The sequence below is a fragment of the Schistocerca cancellata genome, chromosome 6 (assembly GCF_023864275.1).
Source record: "Schistocerca cancellata isolate TAMUIC-IGC-003103 chromosome 6, iqSchCanc2.1, whole genome shotgun sequence".
In the NCBI taxonomy this organism is placed as follows: Eukaryota; Metazoa; Arthropoda; class Insecta; order Orthoptera; family Acrididae; genus Schistocerca; species Schistocerca cancellata.
The window spans coordinates 483,249,407-483,276,623 of NC_064631.1; the positions used below are offsets into that span (position 1 = coordinate 483,249,407).

Consider the following 27,217-nt stretch of genomic DNA (forward strand, 5'->3'; position numbering starts at 1 on the left):
CGCTAGGTGTCGCGGTTCTGTCCTCCGTCAAGAGAAGGCGCCGAGAAGAGGCGTCAAGAGAAGGGGGTGAGATGTGGGTAATAGAGGGGTGTGGCGACCTTCTAAACAAATGACATACCGACGGTGGCGTTGGGGAGAATTGTCGTGACATTTGGCGCCAATGCGACGTCATCAAACTGCCTCACATTAACTTCAGAGCTCTGGCCATTTTTCGCATGCGTCGATGCCTTGCTGTAGGAAGCGCCGTCGAGCCGGAGGGCGACGTCTCAGGGCACCACGCTTTTGCGCCATTACAGAGGGACGTTGTAGGCACCTTTGAGCTGAATTTCAACCTTATGTGTCGCAATGGGAGACTATTAAGGGTTTTCGAAAATGTATAAAGTCATGTGAGCAAACAGTCGAAAAGATCGTTTGAATACGCTATCGGCCATCAGTGTCTGGAATAAGTGACAACCATCAAGCAGCTAGGAGTTCTGTCCGGAGTGACTTAAGGTGGAATAAACAAACGATCAAGCCATGGGGAAAGCAAAGGGCAGTCTCATTTATTGGAATAATCCTAAGAAACCGTAATTGACACACGAAAGAAGTCTCTTTAAAAACCATCGTTTGACCAGTTCCTGAGTTCCTATCGTCCGTCTGGGACCTTAACCCAGCAACTGAGGAGACGAAAGGTTCAAGAGTTGAACAAGCCGCCACGAGTTTGTTTACTCAAAGTGAGGCACCAAAGCGACGCTCAGTAAGTTTCAGTGGGGGGTTTTACAGTGCGTCGCGGAAAGCTTTAGGTACAAAATTTCCTAATTGTTAAATAGGAAGTACTTCTGACACATGCATTAGGCAATGACAACGAAATTTCTGGTTCGTACGGACACATTTCTATGGTCTTTCTCCCACGAATGATAAGTGAACAGAATAGGAAGAGAAATTACCACAGTACCCAGACATCGCACCAGTTGCTTGTGGAGTACAGATGAAGCGATGGAGAAGAGACCAAAGAACAGAAAATCAACTAAAATCGCTCAACAGAGGAATGAAGACTGGATTTGACTGGATTTCTGGTTCGTACGGACACGTTTCTATGGTCTTTCTCCCCGCGAATGATACGTGAACAGAATTGGAAAGAGAGAGTATCACAGTATCCAGACATCGCACCAGTTGCTTGTGGAGTACAGATGAAGCGATCGAGAAGTGACCAAAGAACAGAAAATCAACTAAAATCGCTCAGCAGAGGAATGACTACTGGATTTGACGGGATACCAATTCGATTCTACCCTTTTTCTAACAGCTGTGTATCGTAAGTGTCGAGAGGAGCGAAGCGTTCCTAACGATTGGAAAAAGCAGAAGACAGGTCATTCTGGTTTGCAAAAACGGTCGTCGAACAGACGCAGAAAACTATAGGCCTGTTTCCCTGGTGTCGATCTGTTGTAGAATTCTGGAACACACTTTATGGTCGTGTATTACGACACTTAGAGACTAAAAAATGTCCTCTGTAGGAATCAACACGGGTTCCGAAAACAAAGATCGTGTGAACTCCAGATTGCTTTGTTCGTCCACGAAAGCATCCACGTAGATTCCGTGGTCCTTAAATTTCGGAAGGTTTTCGACACATGCTGCCGCCTGACAAACAAAATAAGAGCGTATCGAATATCAGACCAATTGTATGATAAGCAGCTTTGGGCGTCCCCCAAGGGAGTGTTACAGGTCCATTACTTTTCACAGTATCCATAAATGAGCGAGCAGATAATGTTGAAAGTTCGATGAGGTTTTTCGCGGATGCCGCTGTTGTATACAGAGAAGACGCAACGCTGTAAGACTGTAGCGAAATGCAGGAGGGCCTGGCGAAGATCGATGCTTGCTACAAGGAGTTCCAAAGCAACATAAACAAATATAACGTATGGTGAATAGACAGACAGAAACACTCTTTATTGCATGATCACATGATTGCAGAACAATCACTGAAAGTAGTTATTTACATACAATATCTACGAGTACGCTTACGGAGCGATTTTGTGTTTTCACATATCGATGTCACTGTACCAGCATATCAGTGTTGGCACCGGTATCGCAAGTTTCGTCTGACGCAGATAGCGGTCGTATGGGATCTTGCGAACCCAACGGAGCGCATCTGCTGATCTGCTGAGAGATACACACAATATGCATTTATCGCGTATCTTTCGCCCAGCCCAAAGTCCCGAGCGACTCGAAAAAAGCGCAGGTGACTCTTGTATACAAGAAGGGTAAAAGAACGAACCCGCAAAATTACAGGTCAGTATCTTCTATAACATATTCTGATTTCGAATATAATAAATTTTCTTGAGACCGAAAAGCCTGAGTCCACGAATCAGCACGGATTTATAAAGCATCGCCTCATTAAGGGGCCAATGCCGACGAGTTCAAAACAGAGCGCCTGCCTTCCGTTGTGGCCGAGCGGCTCTAGGCGCTTCAGGCCGCTACGGTCGCAGGTTCGAATCCTGCCTCGGGCATGGATGTGTGTGATGTCCTTAGGTTAGTTAGGTTTAAGTAGTTCTAAGTTCTAGGGGACTGATGACCTCAGATAAGTCCCATAGTTGGTTCAAATGGCTCTGAGCACTACGGGACTTAACATCTATGGTCATCAGTCCCCTAGAACTTAGAACTACTTAAACCTAACTAACCTAAGGACATCACACAACACCCAGCCATCACGAGGCAGAGAAAATCCCTGACCCCGCCGGGAATCGAACCCGGGAACCCGGGCGCGGGAAGCGAGAACGCTACCGCACGACCACGACCATAGTGCTCAGAGCCATTTGAACCATACAAAACCGAATTGGGATTCCATCAAGACCTGACGACTTATTTGTTTTCTAATGCTCCGGGTGTTTCTCTACGCCAGCGATGCTTACTGCTACGTCGTCCACACGGGACTCTGTGCAACGGTCAAATGACGATATGTTTGTACGATTCTCCTGCGTGAACGATTTCTTAATCCTGCAACTTAAAACGTCGGCTTTCGCTCTACTATCTTCAACTGCCACATCAGATGGTCGACGAGTGATTGGATGGACGTCGTAGACCAGCTTAGCAATTTTGCACGGGACCAGAATTTTCTCGGGTTTTCGGCCAGATCTTTTACTAAGGTATGACGGTGGTGGTAGCTGTATGCTTCGCGCATAGATCTTTTTACAGACGCACGAATTTCTACTAACCTTTCGCATATCGGCATTTGCGTGTTCTCTTTTGAACCGAGAGTGCAACAGACTTTGCTTCCTCAGAATTTTCCGAATTTCGTTTGTTAAACCACCATGCTCTTGTCCGTTTTTAATCCGCTTACTAGGCACACACTTGTTCAGAGCACGAAAGGTTGAGAAGGCTACAATCTGGCAACCAGATAGTGCAGGTCGGCAGAAGCCTATAGCTGAGGAGAGCAGTGAGACCGCAGCCGGAGCCGATGTGCGCCGGTCCTGCAGCGCCGGATGGCCTCGAGGCTTTCCCGGAGGCCGCTCTCAGGGTCGCAGCTGCAGACACAGCAGCCAACGTTCCGGAAATCACGCGCGCCTCCGTGAAAACACTCCACGTTGCAACAGCTCGCCTACTGCCCGTCCCGCAGCGGCACCGAAGCAGCCGATGATCACTGGAACCGTGTCTCTGAATCATACGGCGAGACCAGTCGTTCGGATGAACCTGTTCCTCTGCCCTTTCTGTGCTCTATATGATTATGCTTCACTTTCAGATAATTCTGCAATTAACACACACATTTAGCTTTCCTACATTAATATAACATTACAACTTCCACCATCGAAAGTAGCGCCAAGTACACACAGAGGTGACAAAAGTTATGGAATAGCGATAAGCACATATACAGATGGTGGTAGTATCTGGTAAACAAAATATAAAAGGACAGAGCATTGACAGAGCTGTCATTTGTACTCAAGTGATTCCGACGTGATTATGGACGCACGACGGGAATTAACAGACATCGAACGCGGAATGGTAGTTGGAGCTAGACATACGGCACACTCCATTGGGGAAACCGTTAGGGAATTTAGTATTCCGAGATCCATAGTGTCAAGAGTGTGCCGACAATACCTAATTTCAGGCATTATCTCTCACCATAGACAACGCAGTGGCCGACGGCCTTAACAACCGATAGCACAGGCGTTTAAGTTAAGTTGTCAGTGCTAACAGACAAGCAACACTCGGTGAAATAATCGCAGAAATCAATGTGGGACGTACGATGAACTTTCGGCTAGGGCTGTGCGGCGAAACCTGGCGGTAACGGGCTGCGGCAACGGACGACCGACGTGAGTGCCTTTGCTAACAGCACAACACCCCCTGCAGCGCCTCTCCTGCACTCGCGACCATACAGGATGGACCATACACGACTGGAAATTCGTGGCTGGTTAGATGAAACCCGATTTCAGTTGGTAAGAGGTACTTAGGGTAGCACCTTGGGCCTACGAGTAGCGAAAACGTCCTCGGTCCCGGGTTCGAAACACGCCACCACTCAAATTTTGATTAATAACACTAGTCAACAACCATTTTGCATCTGGGATGTGATACATCAACTAGTATGTATTTTGGTGAGCAGAATCCGAATATACCTTTCAAAATGTTCTAGCATGTATCATTTTTGAGTTTTTAAAGGTTCTTTATTTTTCGTATTCAGTATTTCGCTTGTTGCTGTTCTTTTATTTTGATGTTTAATTGTTTGCTTTTGATTTGCAGAGGAGAGCTAGAAGATCTACAAATCGTCTGTAAATGGTTGGGCGTGGTAAACCAGTGGTGTGAAAGAGATCCTCAGTGAGTGTTTCCTGTGAAAGATAGTGCAAACTTTTTGTGTTTAAAACTTACACTAACAAAAATGGCAACTAGGAAATCTCGTTGCTGTCTAAACCACCCCAACAACTTTTGTTATGTGTGTGGGAAATTCACTCAAACGCCCCCCCCCCCCCCAGAAAAAAAATAAACAATCACTGATTTGGTTAAGAAGGCATATAAATTGTATTTCTATTGTCCTGTTGGTGATCAAGATAAAAAGTTTGCACCTCATATTACCTTCATTACCTGTTCTACAACCTTAACCGAGTGGCTGAAAGGAAAACGCCAAGCAATGCCATTCGCTGTTCCGATGGTGTGGTGTGAGCCTAATGACCATTATTCAGACTGCTACTTCTGTCTTACAAATATTTCTGGACATTCAATCAAAACTAGACATAAAATAAAGTATCCAAATGTATCTTCAGTGCATTTGCCTGTGCCCCGTGATGAGGGGTTGCCTGTTCCTGTCTGTAACTTGAAAGCCACGGAACCAGACACCACGTCAAGTGAATCAGAAAGTATTGAATATATAGAAGAGTACTGCCCTCAATATCATGACACTTCGCGTTAGATCGTTAATCAAAAGAAATTGAACGATCTGGTTCGCCATCTAAAACTTTCGAAACAGCAAGCTGAACTCTTGGGGTCGAGACAGCAACAACGGAATCTTCTAGCTCCAGGGACACAAATTTCATGTTTCAGATCAATAGGTGCTTTCTTCGCTCAATATTTCGATATGCAGAATTCAATGTGTGTATGTAGAGATGATAGCCCGCCCGGTTAACCGAGCGGTCTGACGCACGGCTTTCCGGAGCGGGAAGGAGCGCCTGGCCCCCGACACGAATCCGCCCGGCGGACTTGTGTCGAGGTCCCTTGAGCCGGCCAGTCTGTGCATGTTTTTTAGACGGTAACGTCCACGTGTGCAGTAACCGCCACATGTTTACGAACAGAAAACAAGATTTTCATCATTTTATTTCCGATGCCTACCGAAAAAACAAATTTACTGCTGTCAGCTACAATTTTATTTTATTTTATTTCCACTTCACATTTCAGAGGTTTAAACCTTCATCGTTAGCTACATTTAGGTGAATTGCTACGCCATGTATGTATTACGTTTGGGGTAACCTGTGGTTTTCTCTCTAGTGATCATAGGTCGTCTTCAGATCGTGCTACATCATACCGGGTACATCATGACATGCACGCAGTAGTCCTTCGTGAAACTGACATCTTCAGTGGGAGCTGTGTCGTCTATGAAGGTCCAAAGGTGTGAATCGGACCTTCATAGGAGCTGCAACAACACCTTTAAGACGTCTTCCGCAGATGGGTACGAAACGCTGGGTTTCTCCTAGAAATTCATTCGACCACCGCATAAAACGCGGGAATATTTTAGCAAGTACGTCACAGTTGTCTGCTTACGGTTTCAACTGGCAACAAATTTATTATTATGCGTCCCTTGTTATCATTTATGGCACTATAGAAATTGTTACTTTACAAATGTAAACAAAGCTACTTACAAGATGTTCCTAGCCGGCCGCGGTGGTCTAGCGGTTCTGGCGCTGCAGTCCGGAACCGCGGGACTGCTACGGTCGCAGGTTCGAATCCTGTCTCGGACACGGGTGTGTGTGATGTCCTTAGGTTAGTTAGGTTTAAGTAGTTCTAAGTTCTAGGGGACTTATGACCTAAGATGTTGAGTCCCATAGTGCTCAGAGCCATTTGAACCAAGATGTTCCTGCAAAATGTATGCAGGTAACGATGCATAATGTGCCTTTTGTTGGAATATAGTGTAAGCAGGTTTGTTATAGTTTATAATGTATTGTATTGTACTGAACTGGGGACCTAGAAACGACGGAGAGGGTTCGTCCCCGCCGTATCCCTCGATGGTTCACAGCCCCACAACAGGCTACAGCAGTCCACTCACCTCATCGAACCCAGGGTTATTGTGCGGTTCGGCCCCCAGAGGTTGAAAGCTTTGGTGACAGCTGATTTGGCTTTTGGTTTTCATGTTCTGTCGAGGGGCTCACAGATAAGTGAGTGAAAACATATTTGGTGGCATTATTCTTATATTGGGTGGTGGTATTATTATAGTAATCTTCTTTGGGAGCGTTATTCCATTATTTTATCTATTAGTGTAAACAACGAATTGTTTGGCTTGTCTACTTGATCGTCCAGCAAGGTTTTCGTTTCTGTTTTGGTTTTTGTGCCTGGTAATTTTCTTGCAGGGTTAGAAGGTGTTTTTTATTGTTGATTCTAATTATTTTAATGTCTTCTTCTCTAGAAAAAAAAGGAAAAAAACATATACATACTCTTCAGTTCTCTCTCTCTCTCTCTCTCTCTGAGTTGACAAAGCACGTGTGCAGCTTGTGTTTTAGTTGTGACGAGGCCTAATGGCACAAAAAAATTTTAAGGTAGGTTATAACTCAGGAAGTCTGCAATCCTTACAGGTCTGTCGATATAAGGAGGATTGTTTTATCTGGTTTCCTTGTTTTCAGCGCTTGAAACATGTTGTGGCAACAATCACGTGATTGACGACTGGGCTGAATGTCCCAAATATTGTTTGTATAACAGTTGTACGCTGGCTTCACATCAGTTATACCGTACACTACTGATTTGTCACAATGTAAACAATATCTCTCTCTCTCTCTCTCTCTCTCTCTCTCGCACACACACACACACACACACACACAAACACACACAAACACACACACACACACACAACACACACACACACACACACACCACAAAAGCTACGTCTAAATCATTTTTTCGCGAGGGTATATTTGTTCCTTTACAATAATGTAACCAACATTCATTTCTAGTTTTAGAACAACAGTGCCTCTCCAAATATGTTATACACCGCCTGCCGCGTCTAAGTTCGGCTCAGAAACGAGTATCCAGTTAGAAAACGTCTTGATAGGCATACAGATGCACAAAATATCTCGCAGACGACATAAATATATTGAACCGAACATTAAGCTCATTTCTCCTTGCTAGCTCCATGCGTGCTGTGTATGAAGTATCTTAAAAAACAAGAAAAAAAGAAAAGAAAGAAAGTCGTTGGGCAATTATACCATATACGAGCATAAATGAGTAGCGCGCAGATATTAAAACAAATGCGGGTTGCAGTCGGATAACGCACACGCACAACATTTATCATAATTAGGATCTATGGAAGATGTTAGTAACTAAAGGAGTTCCTTTACAAATGGCGGCTAAAGCTGTGACTAAAGGCTGTGAGCCAGAAGTTGGAGATTTGGATAACGCGGCGATCTATTTTTACCTACGCAGCAACTGTTACTTGTCCGTCCCAGTTAGCCATTCTCACTAAATGTACAAATGCATACGGCTCAGCTTTTCCTAATGGAAAATACTTGAAGGAAATTTTACCACACTGACAACGGGAGTCCACGACGTTTGGAACGCGGATTTACTTCAAACTTCGTACACTCGTAGTAAGTACTCCATTAGACAACAAAATGTGTAAGCAATAGCGCGTACTTCTCAAGCGTTATTGAGAAAATCGCAAAATAATTTCGGTCGTCAGATATATACTTGTGCGTGGCCGTTGTTACCAGAAATCGGCGGCAGCCGAGTGGGTAGCGTTCAAGCCTCGTAATCGCTGGATCGAGTCCCGTTCATCAGTTCTTTTTAATTTCTAACACAGTCATTTTCTTTACTATTTATATTAAATTGATATAATGGGAAAAATACGTGTAATCGTACGAACTTTTATTAAATTTACAATGTTATTTGACAGTCTACAAATTTTTATTATCACAAATAATATAATATTCATAACTATCGACTAGTAAACGACCAAACGCGTAAAGTGATACTGCAAATATGCTTGCCCGTGTCTTCAAAATTGTTCATATTTAATCGAAAAAGAACGAGAAATTGCTTCTCCTGAAGACGCTATTAAAATACACTCGATACTGCATGATCGCTTCCCGCGCCCGGGTTCCCGGGTTCGATTCCCGGCGGGGTCAGGGATTTTTTCTGCCTCGTGATGACTGGGTGTTGTGTGATGTCCTTAGGTTAGTTAGGTTTAAGTAGTTCTAAGTTCTAGGGGACTGATGACCGTAGATGTTAAGTCCCATAGTGCTCAGAGCCATTTGAACCATTTGATACTGCATGATCAATTATCAGCGCCGATATTTGAGGAAATGCTGCGTTATACATGGTTTGCTTCCAAATTATCGGCTGAAAGAGAGGTTCTTGAAAATGTTAGCGAGGTTTGTTTTTCCACGGAAACCCTCAAAAAAGACCTTGCGTATGCGGAAACAGCATTTATTCAATGCAGCTGGTACCGTTTAAGTCTGCAGCTCGTGGTCGTGCGGTAGCGTTCTCGTTTCCCACGCCCGGGTTCCCGGGTTCGATTCCCGGCGGGGGCAGGGATTTTCTCTGCCTCGTGATGACTGGGTGTTGTGTGATGTCCTTAGGTTAGTTAGGTTTAAGTAGTTCTAAGTTCTAGGGGACTGATGACCATAGATGTTGAGTCCCATAGTGCTCAGAGCCATTTGAACATTTGGTACCGTTTAACTTTATATTTTCCATGTTTTTACGAAAAATTCCAACCTGCCATTGTACTCGTAATGTCGAAAGCGACGATTAATTGTACATCTTTCGAAAGCCGTCTATGCCGGTCAAAACCTGGAGGTAACAAGTAGCTTCGGTCTCCTTCCAGGTAGAAGGGATTTCTCAAATCACGGTCAAGCATACATTTTCAGTATCACTTTATGCGTTTGGTCGTTTACTAGTCGATAGTTTTGAATAGTAAATTATTTGTGATAATAAAAATTTGTAGACTGTCAAATAACATTGTAAATTTAATAAAAGTTCATCCGATTACACGTATTTTCCCCATTATATCAATTTAATGTAAATAGTAAAGAAAATGACTGTGTTAGAATTAAAAAAAAAACTGACGAACGGGACTCGATCCAGCGATTACGGGGCTTGAACGCTACCCACTCGGCTGCCGTCGCTTTCTGGTAACAACGACCACGCACAGGTATATATCTGACGACCGAAATTATCTTGCGATTTTCTCAATATCGCTTGAGAAGTACGCGCTACTGCTTACACATTTTGTTGTCTAATGGAGTACTTACTACGAGTGAACGAAGTTTGAAGTAAATCCGCGTTCCAAACGTCGTGGCCTCCCCTTGTGAGATATTGTCCGCTCGACATGAATGCAAAAATTTCTAGCTAAGGAGAACAGCCTGATCTTGTACAATGCGCACATATTCACAAACTTTACTTGAAAAAATAAATGAGTCATTTATACTTAAATTTATTATGCCACGACGTGTTTTGTCTGTCTTCAATTGGCGTAATATAGTTATACGTTTATATTACGTTTATACCGACGGCATTTTGATTGATGCAGCTGCTCTATGCAAAATAACAATTTCATTAGTTCTCATGTTTTTCCGAGTCGTATATTAACATCTAATGTACAATAAGGTGCACTGACCTTCATTCTGTATCGTGCAGCTCCATGTTTCAGTATTGTCTACATATTACACAACCTGAGCACCTTATTCTAAATTACACAGTATATACGAGTCAGAAAGGCGTGGTAGCCAAAGAAATTGTTATTTAGAACAGGGTAGCTGTATCAGACGATGAAAACCTGAAATGCGTCTTGACATAAATAAAGTTCAGAAAAGTTGCTGATTGCTGTACTTTTTTTTCAAATAATTTAATCCACAGCCGCGGAGCTCAGCCTGCACTATCAAGGAAAAAATGTTTACATCTGTTTACTGCAACCAGAAGAGGAAATGCCTACGACAACAGCAATGCCCAACAGCGAATGTTAGTACGAGATTTTTGGTTTTAAATTATCTTTTGTTTTCCACCAAATTAGAATTTTTATTATTGCTAATTTTAGATTCACGTAGCTGCATATACAAGATGAATCAGAAATCCACCGAAAAACTTTCAGAGGTGGTAATATGGCCCAAAAAAGAAAAAAAATGCCTAGTGAACATGCATACCTTAGGAGCTAGGAGCACTTGTTCATTTTCGCTACTGTGAAACACATATCTTCTACTGAACAAGGTCTCATAGCTCTTGTCGTATGCATTCTAGAGCCCATGTTTACTACACGATTTTTTTCTTGTTTTGGTCCATACTGCCACTTCTGAAAGTGCGTCGGTAGAGTTCTAGTTCATCCTGTGTAGCCAGTCATATACATATTTTTGTCAGTATAACACTGTTACAGCGTACAATACAATTTTAAACGCAATAACTTTATCGTATATCCATTTCTTCCTAACCTTGTATGTTCTACACTAGAAGTAACCAACAACGAAGTGTCTGGTGTACAGTTCACAGAATCATTTCTTGTATACAATGATAAGAACAAGTTTCGCTAAGAAACCCAAATGATAAAAAAAGTTTAAAAATCACTGCGACAGCTTAAAGATATAGTTTCAGGTGTTTACTGACTTCAATAACATCGTCACTGCAGTACAAGAAGGCCAATCGTTATCGCTTCAGCTGCGATGGTTGGCCAGGATATCTAGGTGTTTCCATAAATTCTAAAAAAAAAAAATATTCATAAATAATGTAAATAAGTGCGAAACTTTCAGACCTCGTTCCGGAAACACATCTGTCAAAATTCAGAAGCCATACTAAACTGAGCGACCAAAAGTCACTGGAAGGGTTCTCCATTTGAACATGTTCTCAAATGTTACGGCTAGAAGTGGTATAAAGCGACAGCGTGTACACGATACATGAGCATTCAGTTACAGGCAGGCGTGTAATGAATACCGCAGTACGTAGCGAGTTAACCTACAATGAATCACAGAAAGACGCGTGGGGTCATAGCATATCGGAGATTATACAGGAATTATGGTTTTGAGGTCAACGGTGACTAGAGAACGTCTTCAGTCACGCAGAGGCAATGTTTCCACCCACGTAAACCACAGCACAGAGCGATCACAAGCATTTGACGATCGGCCTGAGCAGAGCTGTATGGGGGATCGTCGATCTACTGTCTGTTAGACAGCCGCCGATTTTCAAGCGGAGCGTCAGGAACCCATTCCTACCAGGACTGTACGGAGCCAGATGCAGCGGATAGGCCTCAGCAGACGACGGATGAAGTCACATCCAGTGCCTTCCCCTGACTATCGGTTACTCATATACATAGATCGGCAAGAGTTATGCATCACCCCTTTTTTTTCGAAATTGATGGCACAGAAAACAGAAACTGGCTCTAAGACATGCGTATCTATTCATTTTCAAAGTGTTCACATCACCAAACAAAACAAACATTTGTGTAACGACAAAACCGTCTGTATCCCAGAGGTTTTTCACAACGTTCCCGAGCAACGCCAATACGTGCTGGAGACGACGTCTTGCTGGGATGCAGGCGTGAATCCGTCGTATCATGCCACTGATGAGACTACCAAGCCAGCCCTGGTCCAGATCATCCCACTCTTCCATGGCGATTCTGCATAAGTCGCGCAAAGTACGTGACCGCTGTCGACGTCCAAAAAAAGCTATTTTCAATAGATCCCACATATGAAGGGCTTATTTCAATAGCGGCACAAGTCCGTTACCTCCACTTTTCTGCCTCTAATGCTTCTGACATTAATGTTCCAAACAAACAGAAAGAAAGGTTCATCTCTAGCAAGAAGCCATATGCTTGAATATTTCTGGTATCTCAACTGCAGATTTTCCAGCGCTCATTTAACTTTAGGACTTCGTATCTCAAAATGAACAAAAATGGACTTGTACCACTATTGAAATAAGCCCTTCATATGTTTGATTAGGTTCATATCTGGGGAACAGGCAGGCCACTACATTCTTGACATCATCGTTTTACTGAAGGAGCGTGTTCACGAGAACAGCACGATGAGCGCCCGAGTTATATTTCTTCAAGATAATATTGTCACGAAAATGCTGGAGATGATGTTCCCACTATTGATTGCAGATCTCGTTCTGGTGTAGTAGAGCAGCGAAATCGCCATCAACAACCACAAGAAGTTCACGGTGGTCCAATGTAACGTCACCCAGAACATCATTCCACCGCCAGCTTGTTGTCCATTTCCGACACAGGCATTAGATATTACCGGCTTGTCTCCAAACACGTCGTCTGCAATTTTCACGGCACAAACAGATCTGAATTTCGTCCGTAAACAACACCCGACGTCATTCCTGGGGCCTCCATTCTGCATGATTTCCTGCCCATCTATAACAGAGTCTATGGTGTTTTAGTATTTGACGTGCTGGTCGCCACGGTCGTCGGGAATCGAGATTCGCACCTTGCAATCGTCTCCTAACAGTTTTATGCTATACATGACGTCCTGCAGTCACACTCGGCCCACTCAAAAGTACCACTTATAGACAATCCTGTGCACATGTCGAACGTGCACAGCCTGTGCGGTGTAACTGCTCAACACCACCTGTCAATTGGAGCCAACTGCGTGCCCGCACTACATCACTTTGTCTCCGGCGCACACTTCGAGCAACACCCTTGGTTACAAGACTTCTGCGCGTAACGTGATGATGTGGACCGAATCATCGGTCGCGATTGCCTTTCGTGGGATAATGGATGTTCACTCTACTGTTCCACAGACGTATCTAATGCGTCTCTACTGTTGCTTTACTTTCAACTGAAATGCTCCAATCCATTTGAGTGCAGCTTTCTACCCCTAGCTGCCGCTAACGCTAATCATGCATATGTTTACGAACAATACCAGGGGTGACCTTCGGATCGCTTATACAAACAGTCGTAATGCACACCTGCATGACGTATCTGGAATATGCAACACTTTTCTTGATGTGTGCAGTTGTGTGCAGTTACCGTCAGCAAATAGTGATTATAACAGCCTGTAGCAACCAACAGCAAGAGATGTGACCCAGTGGGACTCACATTCAAGGCGTATTTGTAGAAACCGAGCTCGTACAAAGTCTCCAACTATCTCACCGACGACGCTATGTTAATTCTAATCTTTCTGTTTTCGTGTAATGATTAGGAGAGAAAACAGTTGTCTGGAACTCCAATCACACGCGGCGAAGGTTGAGTACTACCAAATCTACTGATCGGTGCTTCGTACCGTTTAAGTACTCAGCTACTGACCTCGAAATATGACTGTGTTTTAACGCATCATGTGTTTACACGATTAGGAGGTAGCTATCAGAATGCATATTTACGTCACAGTAGTATCACTGATATGGAGTACAATCTGTATGAACTAGCTGTTTGGTATTTGTTTACGGAGAAAATATCGGGGCGAAAGGGAAGTTATATCGAATCATGTACACTCGTAGGGGCCGAACAAAATCTCCGTAGTTTAACCTACAGTTTATGATTTTTTTTCTTAAAAATGTTTGAAGTCTGTGACTGTATTCTAAAGTTACGGAATAATTTCTACCGCTTCAGTCACTTGTTACTACTATTTAACTAGCACCACGCATTTCGGCAGCATGCTGCCATCATCACGTGCATCTATCGAAAAATTACCCTGTACAGAAAGATATATTTATTTTAGTGTGTATCTTAGTAGAAACATCGGACGGTTTTAGTTTAAAGCCGAAGAAACACTAGCGAAAGTGAGTCCTATAATCATCTATAAAGCGTATAGTAGTCATAACAAATATTATTGCTAACGAATCTATTTCATAACCATGCAGCACTGTCATTACGTGAAATACTGAGCACAACTTCAGATAGCCTGTAAACAATTTCAGGCAAAGTGACCAATGAATAAGCTGAAATGCTACCACCTTTCCCTTAAGTCCTTTTCGAGGGTGTGTTCAACCATTCGAGGCAGCTAAGACACAAGACTTCTTTTTGAGGACATCTAGACTTGGATGTTCTTTGTTTGATCGTTCATAATTAACGACTAATCCACAACGATGTCGTTGGACATGAGGTATGAGCTCAGGTGGGCAATGACGTGCAGGTATGTACCACACAGGAATTTTGCAAACTTACTGAACTCCGGCAAATCTAAATAGCGTGTTGTGAGTAGGATTCAGACCATATTCCTCATAATTACGAGACCATCCTGTGCTTCGTTGCTGCACCGTCTGGTTCTGTAGTTTGGGCGTCATCACATCATACACGTATACACACCTGTCTTTCATCCAGCACGTAGGTCACGTCGTACCAGGTGAAACTCGTCACATTCATCCCCAGTCGGTCTCTTGATGTGATAGCAATTCTTTCCTTCAAGCTGTATGGAGGAAGGTGAGTTCATATACCTGGGAACTGTGAATCGACTGTTCGTATTTCGCACTTATTTTCCGTACAGCTTTTATCGAACCAGCGCTCTAACTTTCGAGACAGGCTACCGAATCCAAATGGCGGATTAACGACCGTTGGTTCGTACCTTGGCTGGCCGGAGCGTGGTTTTTAGGCGGTTTCCACGCTCGTTTAGGCAAGTGCTTGGCTGGTCCCCAAATTCTGCGTCACGACAGTCGCAATACGATAACCCGCAGAACACGCCAACTTTATACAAAGAATTTTTCAGTTTCCTGTCAGCCCAGTACTACTTCATTCTTTCGAATCTCATTCTTCTTTCATACATACATTAATCCTTGTTCCATAGATCATGAATACGACATTTCGTAATGATGTGGAACGTGTCACTTTAATGTAAGTTTTCTTTACATAAAATAATTAATTAATTAATTAATTTTTTTACAGTTACTACTTCATATCTAAGAATTCATCTATTGAGTAGAAGCAGTTGTCATTCAGAAATTCTTTTAATTTGCTTTTAAATGTTGGGTGGCTATCTGTCAGACTTTTAATACTATTTGGCAAATGACCAAAGATTTTTGTGGTAGCATAATTCACCCCTTTCTGTGCCAAAGTGAGATTTAATCCAGAATAGTGTATATCAGCCTTTCTTCTAGTGTTGTAGCTATGCGCTTCGCTGTTATTTGTGAATTGGTATGGGTTATTAATGACAAATTTCAGAAGTGAATATATGTATTGCGAAGGTACTGTGAATATCCCGAGTTCCTTAAATAAAAGTCTGCAATGTGACCTTGAGTGAGCTCCAGCTATTATTCTGATTACACGCTTTTGTGCAATGAGTACTTTCTCTTTTAATAACGAATTGTCCCAAAATATGCCATTGAAAGCAGTGAATGAAAATCATTATCGGAAACCACCCTTCCTAAAAAAATGGTTCAAATGGCTCTGAGCACTATGTGGCCTTATTACACCACCTTGTTCAATCTCAGTGAGGTGCTGATAATGACAAACTATTTTACATTCCGGGCAACCCCAGCTGTTGAAAAGCATGGTGTTAGGAAGAACTCTGCCAACAGCTGATAAAATTTTTGTTTATTAAAACACAATCGGTTTCGCAGCATAAAGCCGCATCATCAGGTGCAACAACGTTAAAAGATTATAGACATACCAATTGCTCCAAGTCAAAATTTACTATTCAAACCGGCTGTGTTTTAGTAAACAACAACTTTGCCACCTGTTAGCGGAGTTCTTTCTAACATCATGCTGATAATGCATCATGTTGATAATGGAGTCTTTCTCGTCTTAAAGGCATTCTTGACTATCGACTCACCACTTAAAATCTCAAAGGTAACTAATTGTCACGGTCGTTACAAGTCCGCGCGAAAGAATGTCAGTCCTTAGGGCCCGGGTTCGATTCCCGGCTGGGTCGGAGATTTTCTCCGCTCAGGGACTGGGTGTTGTGTTGTCCTAATTATCACCATTTCATCCCCATCGACGCGCAAGTCGCCGAAGTGGCGTCAAATCGAAAGCCTTGCACCCGGCGAACGGTCTACCCGACGGGAGGCCCTAGTCACACGACATTTACATTTACAGTCGTTACAGAATGTATTTAAAGCAAGCCTGATGGGAGTCCTCATACTGGCGCTATCAGCGGCACTCTTACGCGATTGGTGCGAAATCTGGATTGACGTCATCTTTCAGACAGAGAGACTTTCGCTTATCCCGCACAACTCCATCTGTGAATTCGATGTTTTTCCGTCAGTGTATGTCCTGGCAAGAGCTACGACAAATGCCTGAAGCGTTAAGGTATCGACACGGATCAGCGTACACTTTTAATGAGCGAAACACCTTTCCGGAAGAGTTAAAAACTGAACTGTATACCTCTGTGAGAACACTGAAGCAGTCTTTCGTTCAGTTAGAGCAGGACGGGGAAACTAGATAGAAAGCGACCGGTCGTCGCTTGGGGCTCACAGCTTCTCGCAGCCCTCCTCCAGCAAATCCAAGCTGTCCCGTTGCCGGTATCGACCTGGCAGGACACAGGGTGCCGCAGAAATAACACTCTACTCGAGGGCTCACGATCTGGTGGACAACAAAAGTGAATGAAGGGAATTTTTCAGTTACAGAAAGTATAGCGTTTTTCAATCTGCTTTATAGTTAAAACTGCTTAAGTAGCTTTCATACATAAAATTGTTTGTCTGAAATAATGTTTAATAGCTTTTTCCTCAGCCTGCGATGTGTAAAAGTAAACTTTTCTGATGTGTTGTCCCGTGACAAATCGTTTCCACATCAAAGTTTCCGTTCCGCTGTTGGGATAGTACTCAGGCGCAATATATGAGGCACTCAAGAAGGTGCTTTAGAAATAGCTAATCAGAGGGGGCAAAACCTAGAGATTCAGAAATTTTGAAGACCGACGCCCGACAACAGCTGACAAGATTCGAGAGTACTACAGATTTTCTGTCTGTCTCGTTAAATTGTACTACATAATATGGCAGTGGTCTTTGGAGTACAAAGTTATCACAGTATTTCTTCCGGTACAAGAAACTCCAAGTGCAGGTTATGTAAGCAGTCTCGATGTCAGCAAACTTCTGCTGGCCCATGTGTTCGGCAAAGCGCTTCCGCTCTGGTTGGGCGAGGTCGAAGCCTGAATACCACACATCGTGAAACGTCGCCAAGTCACGACAGGCAAACAAACAATCAGCAGCGCCATGCCTGCCGCGTGCTACAGGCAGCACTACTGTAAACAAGGTGTTGTGACGGCGCTTCCGCAGCTAAGTGGCGCTCAATGGGCAGGTTAAGCGCAGTGGTACCATTGTGACGGCTGATCTAGCTTACATTGCTATAAAGATCAGAGGCGTGCTAAATGGCGGTACACAGGGATCTCAAAACGCTGCGGAGGGCTCGGTAGTTGGCGATGACCAACATCACATTAGAGAACCTTCAGGTGAATCAAATACGTGTGGTAACTTGAATGAAGCCTGAGAACCTGCATGACGAGACTTCACGCACAAAGTGATTGATTAGTTAGGAGCCAAATACCTCGCCTTTTCAAGTAAAAGTACTAGCGCCATAATTACTAGTCAGTTATTCGTAGATCGCAATAACATTTTTCATTTTCCACAGGCAACAATAAAAAGTGATTCTACCAGTCAAGTGTTAACGAATAATCTCTCCTTTACATGATATAATAAAATATTTGACGATGAAGCAGCATAAAGACAGACGGACGTAAGAAGATATCACACAGATTTGTAAGTGGATGACATTCGCAGCTCAAAGAAAAAAGCAAACACAACGTAAACAGCAGAAAACAAATTGGTCATTCGGATTGAGGTGACCTACTGTGACACTAACACTGAATGCCCTAAGAGTCTGTGCCGTGATCGTCGAAAATCTATTTCAACTGGCTGTAAATTATGAGATTGTTTCCCATTCAGGAAAAATATTAATAAACCTAGGTTACTGAACCCTCGATAAATTTTCAATTGCAGTTGGCACCAATTCTCGGTTCCCGCCAATTTGATATTGTCAGCGCCGGCCGCGGTGGTCTAGCGGTTCAGGCGCTCAGTCCGGAACCGCGCGACTGCTACGGTCGCAGGTTCGAATCCTGCCTCGGGCATGGATGTGTGTGATGTCCTTAGGTTAGTTAGGTTTAAGTAGTTCTAAGTTCTAGGGGACTGATGACCACAGATGTTAAGTCCCATAGTGCTCAGAGCCATTTGAACCATTTGATATTGTCAGCAGAGGGTGTAAAACCGGAAATTTTCTATTTGTTTTGTATTTGACATACCGCTGGAGAACTTACAATTGTAATTAACTAGTCCATAAACTATGAAGTATGATTTCCTTTGAATAAAATATAGAGTAGGAAAACTTACTATGGTTTAGTAACAAAGTAACAATTTCCTGCCGCGCGGGATTAGCCAAGCGGTCTTGGGCGCTGCAGTCATGGACTGTGCGGCTGGTCCCGGCGGAGGTTCGAGTCCTCCCTCGGGCATGGATGTGTGTGTTTGTCGTTAGGAGAATTTAGGTTAAGTAATGTGTAACCTTAGGGACTGATGACCTTAGCAGTTAAGTCCCATAAGAATTCACACACGTTTGAACATTTTTTTAACAATTTCCTCTCGTTTGTATTCTACGGGTAAATCAGTTGCCTAGCGTACATGATTTTCACTTCTTTCGTGGCTGACATTCAAGCAATTACATGCTATTTGAGAATGAAATCGCTACTACTCACTTTTATAGCATTAACTTCCCGACGAGTTCGAAGAACGATTATGTCTTCGGTGACGATTATCTGGCGTTGTACATCTTTTGGATCACAGGGATTACTTCTGTGACTTTCACAAAAACTATGTATTATGAACAATGAAAGCCCCGGGTTATGAAAAAATCATCAAAAAATCATGAACAATTTTAGAACGCTGCTAACATTTAATAAGTTTGCACATTTCAAGTTTTCGGAACCAGACATACCCCATTACACCTACTCAATGTAACTGGAATTCGCAAAATACAAATGCTAGTGCACAGTAAATTCGCATTCCAGCAGTTATAAAATATTTCATTACTGCCACTGATGACGCAGACATAATTCTTCGAAACATCTTGACAGTAAACGATTATAAAAGTGACAGGCAGATTATGTATTATGAAATGTGCTTTACAAACAGTTAAGGCTCTCAGACATCTACGACAGAAATGGAAGTCAACAACTACATAAACTGAGGATTAGCCAAAGCTCTGTATTAATTATTTTCCTTAAAACCTATAGTACCGCTCTTACCATAAATACGCACGACTCGACGTGTGAACATCGGAGTTAAAGTGGAACGTCGTATGCCAATAAACGCAGTAGCAGCATGCAACACTACATGGTGCACTGCTGTTGGAACTGCGGCGTAAGACCGCAAGGTTACGGACTGAAAGTGAGGCTGTTCCAATGTTGTCAGCAGCAGCGAGAATTCCCAGGACGGGGAACCGGTGCGTCGTCGCACGGAAGTGTAGCGAAGTGGCTAGGGGCAGAACACGGCAGACGGAGACAGCAAACTTCCGAGTAGCCACGTCTTAGGTTAACGAAGTGTTCTACATTGTGTTCCACCTCATCACGCCGTTTCACATTTCGGAAACCACACAGTTCTCGAGAGTAAAATTCGAAGAGCTACAAACAGAACGAATGTTTCAATTACAACGCTAAGCAAGTGTGTACACACAGAGATGGAAGCCTTGACAACATGTGTGGTGGACAGTATTTCTAGGTAGTTGCTGGTTGGTTGGTTGCTGATTGATTGATTGTTTGATTTGGAGGAGGAGACCAAACAAGGAGGTCATCGGCCCCAGCAGATTAGGAAAGGATGGGGCAGTCGGCGGGGCTCTTCCAAAGAAACCATACCAGCATTTACCTGGAACGATTTAGGGAAATCACGGAAAATCTAAATCAAGATGGCCGGACACGGATTTGAAACGTCATCCTCCATAATGCAGTATTTCTTGTTGTACCATGTAATAAGGTGTCATACTGTTCCACTAGCGGATGGAACATGTGCAAGAATGACTACTTACATTTCTTCATTCCGGTTTTCATTACTTGCAATTTTGTCTTAATTGTTTCTGCTAAACGAGACGAAAAATAGTTGGGCGTCAGCCCAGATAACCGGCTCTTAGAATTTTCCAAGTACATTCTGCGGAATTTTGCGTCATTCTCCGACTTTATATTAACGATATTGAGGTTCCACCTTTATACAATTGAATAAACGCAACTGACGTTTGTCCACATGCTTTTGGCCTCGATTTATTTGAAGCTTCTTCAGGGGCCTGAATCGTGTACATATTTTCACTAACATCAAGATCTTCTAAAAAAAACTGTCTGTAAAAAATGAAGATGTAAGATCTCAAATGGTAGTAAACCCCGCTGTTAATCAGCAGCTACACTTTTAACTTACATAGTCTGACATACTTTTGGGCTATAAACGGCCAGATTTAATAAATTTAAAATGTTGTACGTAAGTGAATATGCTTATATTTTTCAGGTCATTGAAGACGCTCCAAACAAATTGAGACCGAGCATATTTGTCTAGCTGCACAACGATTTAATCTCAAAATCATTAAGACAATATAACTAGCAACTAGGGATAGGTTAGTCAACATTATTTACGACACATTCCTACAAGGGCTTTCTAGTTTAGATTAAACAGACTTTTTGCTACAGTCTTTTGTCAGTCACGCAAGTCTTTGTACATACACGTTGCTCATTTTTGTACAAAATCAGTCATTCATTAGTCCAACTTTAATGTGAGTAACGTTCTGCTTTAGACCCTACAATTAAGCATTTGGACGGAAATTATTTCGTAGACGAAGTTCAGCTTTTCACAAAACTGCCAATGAATCGGATTTTGCCATTTGTTTTACTTACCAACTGCCGACGCATGGTTATTTCTGTTTTAAACCTCTGTCCTGTACCGACACTGAAGTATATGCTTGCCAGAGGCTATCAGCACATTTTCAGCTCGTTGTTGGCAAGGAATTACAGCTGTTACAGCATGGTAGTTGACACAGAGGTAGCAACTGAATGCAACACAGTTGGCAGCTCGCCCACAATGAAGCAAACCCTTTAAGTGCATGAGCACTTTATCTTCTTCAAGCTACGCCTAGCACCAACAACAGAACAGGCATCCGAGGTGAGTTCTGGCGGTGTCTTTCTACATCTACATCTACATCCATACTCCGCAAGCCACCTGACGGTGTGTGGCGGAGGGTACCTTCAGTACCTCTATCGGTTCTCCCTTCTATTCCAGTCTCGTATTGTTCGTGGAAAGAAGGATTGTCGGTATGCCTCTGTGTGGGCTCTAACCTCTCTGATTTTATCCTCATGGTCTCTTCGCGAGATATACGTAGGAGGGAGCAATATACTGCTTGACTCTTCGGTGAAGGTATGTTCTCGAAACTTTGACAAAAGCCCGTACCGAGCTACTGAGCGTCTCTCCTGCAGAGTCTTCCACTGGAGTTTATCTATCATCTCCGTAACGCTTTCGCGATTACTAAATGATCCTGTAACGAAGCGCGCTGCTCTCCGTTGGATCTTCTCTATGTCTTGTATCAACCCTATCTGGTACGGATCCCACACTGCTGAGCAGTATTCAAGCAGTGGGCGAACAAGCGTACTGTAACCTACTTCCTTTGTTTTCGGATTGCATTTCCTTAGGATTCTTCCAATGAATCTCAGTCTGGCATCTGCTTTACCGACAATCAACATTATATGATCATTCCATTTTAAATCACTCCTAATGCGTACTCCCAGATAATTTATGGTATTGACTGCTTCCAGTTGCTGACCTGCTATTTTGTAGCTAAATGATAAAGGATCTATCTTTCTGTGTATCCGCAGCACATTACACTTGTCTACATTGAGATTCAGTTGCCATTCCCTGCACCATGCGTCAATTCGCTGCAGATCCTCCTGCATTTCAGTACAATTTTCCATTGTTACAACCTCTCGATACACCACAGCATCATCTGCAAAAAGCCTCAGTGAACTTCCGATGTCATCCACCAGGTCATTTATGTATATTGTGAACAGCAACGGTCCTATGACACTCCCCTGCGGCACACCTGAAATTACTCTTACTTCGGAAGACTTCTCTCCATTGAGAATAACATGCTGCGTCCTATTATCTAGGAACTCCTCAATCCAATCACACAATTGGTCTGATAGTCCATATGCTCTTACTTTGTTCAATAAACGACTGTGGGGAACTGTATCGAACGCCTTGCGGCAGTCAAGAAACACGGCATCTACCTGTGAACCCGTGTCTATGGCCCTCTGAGTCTCGTGGACGAATAGCGCGAGCTGGGTTTCACATGACCGTCTTTTTCGAAACCCATGCTGATTCCTACAGAGTAGATTTCTAGTCTCCAGAAAAGTCATTATACTCGAACACAATACGTGTTCCAAAATTCTACAACTGATCGACGTTAGAGATATAGGTCTATAGTTCTGCACATCTGTTCGACGTCCCTTCTTGAAAACGGGGATGACCTGTGCCCTTTTCCAATCCTTTGGAACGCTACGCTCTTCTAGAGACCTACGGTACACCGCTGCAAGAAGGGGGGCAAGTTCCTTCGCGTACTCTTTGGGTCCTTACGACGCATGCGTTGGACAAACCCATCTTCAGAGTCGCAAGCAATTCCGAGTTGCACCGCTACAACGCAAGAAACAAATATACAGCTGCGGAAGTTCCTTTCAGCACTACACACTGAGGCCGGCTTCTACACAGGAGACGAGAAGTGGGTGTGATACACAGACTGCACTTTCGTGTGACGGCCGGCCGGTGTGGCCGAGCGGTTCTAGGCGCTTCAGTCTGGAACCGCGCGACCGCTACGGTCGCAGGATCGAATCCTGCCTAGGGCATGGATGTGTGTGATGTCCTTAGGTTAGTTAGATTTATGTAGTTCTAGGGGACTGATGACCTCCGATGTTAAGTCCCATAGTGCTCAGACCCATTTGAACCATTTTCTCGTGCTACGCCTGCAGTAGCACACAGTATTCAATAGTCACAGGCAGTAAGCTCCCAACCACCTCACGCTGAAAAGTTTCTGTCTGTAGGGGTGACGAATTAACATTAGCATTACGTGCATAATGCTGCCGTAGCTACCTTTAACATATCTTTTCTTGTGTCTAACAGGTTTCGTTGCACGAAATAACAAATGTTGAGAAAGAAGTTAGAAGTAGAATGTAAAGCTCGTTGGAACAGAATGCGGGAACGACCCTTTCCTGGAACGAAACCGACATTCGCTTGCAGTGATTCACGAAGAACCACTGAAATACAGGGTAGTTATAATTAAACTTTCGCTACTTGAGCCTGTGTAGACGGAAAAGCATTTACCGTTTGGGTATCCAGTTTTATAGAAATGGAGTTCAGACTGTGCGTTGCAGGACTTGCGTTGTTATTAATGTTAGTGTCATGAATTCCCGTTAGGTGCCGGTGCTGGTATGGCGACTTGCGGTTGAAACACAAGCATCAGTGTGCATTAAAGTTGTAGTCAGTCGACATGGGTCTGGACACGGTGAACATCAGTGCTGCTGTTCTTCAAGTGTATCGACGCATTAAACGAATACGGAGAGGTCCTCCTTCCGCACCGGGGTTGAAGAACATGATTCGGAAGTTGGAGTTACCTAGTAACTTGGGAGAAGCCGACGGGCAGTTGCACCACAAACTGTTGAAGAAGTTACTGTTACCAAGGCTGAGAATGCTGAACGCAGTGTGCGATCTTCAAACACTGCACGAGCTGTCACAACTCAACATTCCGAGGTCCACCGTTCGAAAGGTGCCGCGAACAATTGTGAAATGGCAATCTTTAGTGCGATTTCAGGCTGTAGTAGATGTAGATGTTCGTCACGGTAAGCAACGATTGTAACCTGGAACGTCAAATCGTATGCAATTAATGAATGTTACCCTCTCATGCTGAAATTAAAATGTGTTTCTTTCAATGGTTTATTCGTTATTTCCCTTCCAGATGTCCTTACAAATAGCCGGCCGGTGTGGCCGTGCGGTTCTAGGCGCTTCAGTGTGGAACCGCGTGACCGCTACGGTCGCAGGTTCGAATCCTGCCTCGGGCATGGATGTGTTGATGTCCTTAGGTTAGTTAGGTTTAAGTACTTCTAAGTTCTAGGCGACTGATGACCTCAGAAGTTAAGTCGCATAGTGCTCAGAGCCATTTGAACCATTTTTTCCTTACAAATGTTTCCACGAAGTTTCATTAATCTATGATCATTCGTTTTTCACGGGTGTCCTGTCAAGTTTAATTATATGAACTGAAATGACCACATAAGCTTAGTCATACATAAAACAGGTCGTAGACTATAGTTCACTGGTAGGACGCTGTAAATATGCATTCGTCTTCAAATCATATGTGTCCCATTTTTCTAATTCTCAATTGTGTGGGACCCATACCAAATAAAACTAACAAAGTATGTAAAGTATACAAGTGTGGCGGCACGAATGGTCGCAACTTTGACCCGCGGGAGAGCGTCATCGAAATGTTAATACGTGAACTGTCAGGCGCTTGAAGATAGACTTCAACCAACACGAGACAGCCTACTTACAAAGTTTCAAGAACTTTCATCTTCGCACGTATCTCTCCGTTAGGGAGCGTGACCACAACATTACACTAACTACAGCACAGATGTACTTAATAAGTCATTTTTACCGCGGTTCATAACCAACTGGAACGAGAAGAAACTCTAACATGTTGTAGAACGCTAAATTTCATTTGTCATTCAGTACGTATTAGTTTGCAGGATGTAGAAAACACTGGTGCCAGCATGGCTGGACAGCGCCTCCAGTTCCGTCGACGTCCAGGTCACTACAGTCGGAGAGCCGCTTCAGTTGGTGGCGGACAGGACAAGACAAGGCCTTTAACCATTAATGTGGGGGCCTGTAGTGATTTAGGGATGGCTGGACTGGGATTTAATCCCATACGGAACGAACACGAGTCTCGGAAAATGTGCCAACTCTCTCGATGCGACGTTTTTCCAGCTTGACCAACAGTGATAGCGAATCCAAAAGAAAGTCTACAGTGGCCTGAATCAAGGTGCAATTTCTCACTTATTTTATCTTTCAAATTGGTATACCTTGACAACTCAGAGGAGAGAACCTGTGCGCGTGTGTGGACTCCTAAGCGAGATAGTACGGTACAGAAGTTCTAGCAGCACATCACAGACACTGACGGACGAGCCAATTTGCCCTTGACAAGTCGACATGAAGCACACACACGACTGGTGGTGACGCAAACTCCACTGAAGGCGACACGTATCGGCAGGCGGTGCAGCGCCGCGCTGTGCTAATTTGGAAGCAGCCGTCCTCGTCCACGGCAGCAGCGCGGCCAGCAAGTCAATGAGCAGAGCAGGGCAGCAGAGGCAGTAGCGGTAGCAGGACGGCACGTACCGAGGCTGGCACGCACGGGATGCGCAGGCGGCGGTCGCTCGCGGACTGGCGAGCCGGCCCCTGCCCGTTGGCACACTTTGCGCGGCTGCCGGCGTGGAGGGGGAGCGGTCGGTGGTGGGGGACACGAGCCGTGGGGGAGGGGAGGCGTCGCGACGCCGGCCGCGCGTGGGCGCGCCTGGCCGCAACGCCCACACGGCGCCGTATCGCTCGGGTCGCCTCCAGTGACGCCGGCGCCATTCATGCCCAGCGGGGCAGCGCTACCAAAATCCGCCGGACTGTCCTTTATCATGCATCCGGAACAAACAAATGAATAAACGTGCGTAACACGTTCACGTCGGCGTGGACCACTGACGGCTCACCCTCGGCTCTACCAGTTACGCTCCCAGCTATACATTAACGTATGATGTATGACCTATCAACCAGGCCCACCCAATAGCTGTGAATAAAATTTTGTGTGACCCTTCAACAAGAGCTTTCTGTACAAATGAGACAATACACAATTTGCGATTCATTTATTATAACATTATTTTATGCGATCTCTCTTTGCTTTAAAATAATGTTTTCAACAAAAGGACAATACAGGGTGTACCAAAAAGAATGATCTGATTTTAAATAGTGCTATAGTGCGACGAGAGGAAATTATGCCTCTAACAGTTATAAACATTATCTATCCGACATATGAAAAAACAGTGAAATAAATGTTAATTATTTATATAATATTTTATTATGCGATTGGACATATCGATGTGTATCATACAAAGACAATGATAATTGTAAATTCCTTTTATGATCTGCGTTTGTCTTCCTTTGTTTTTACCTCTTGTTGGTTGGCTTTTGTAGGTTGCGGACGCAAGACGCATATCAAACTGAGATCTGTTAAGAAATTGTAATTATTTGTTAATTATTACTTGAGAATAGAGTTCATTATTATTATAAATACGAGTGAATAATTATTTGTAACCCTAATTCCTTTCTCAGTAAGCATTATCTGTGTTAATTATTTCTTTCCGTTGCAACGAGTGCAGCCATTGATGATAGCGATTTGTATCGCGTTTTTATCTGTATTTTCCTTAGAAAAAAATCAGATGTTTGCTTGATGAAGTCTAAATAGTGCACAATACGAAAGTAAAGTTTAATAATCATTTCAAATACTTATCCTATTTGCTCTAACAATAGAAAGTCTCTATCAATTGTCTGCCGCCATCTTAACAATTATCTCAGCCGCAAATTCAAATTACGCAACTCTGCATACATAAGTGCC

General features: G+C 43.5%; 1 protein-coding gene across 1 annotated transcript in view; it reads right to left on the minus strand.

Annotated features, from left to right (window-relative positions):
* Nucleotides 1-26,245, minus strand: part of LOC126088398 (uncharacterized) — a 160,738-nt gene extending 134,493 nt beyond the window's left edge. Inside the window, exon 1 of the mRNA XM_049906537.1 lies at nucleotides 25,957-26,245. Coding sequence (XP_049762494.1) covers nucleotides 25,957-26,245 — 289 coding nt within the window. The remainder of the gene's footprint in view (nucleotides 1-25,956) is intronic.
* Nucleotides 26,246-27,217: the final 972 nt, after the last annotated feature.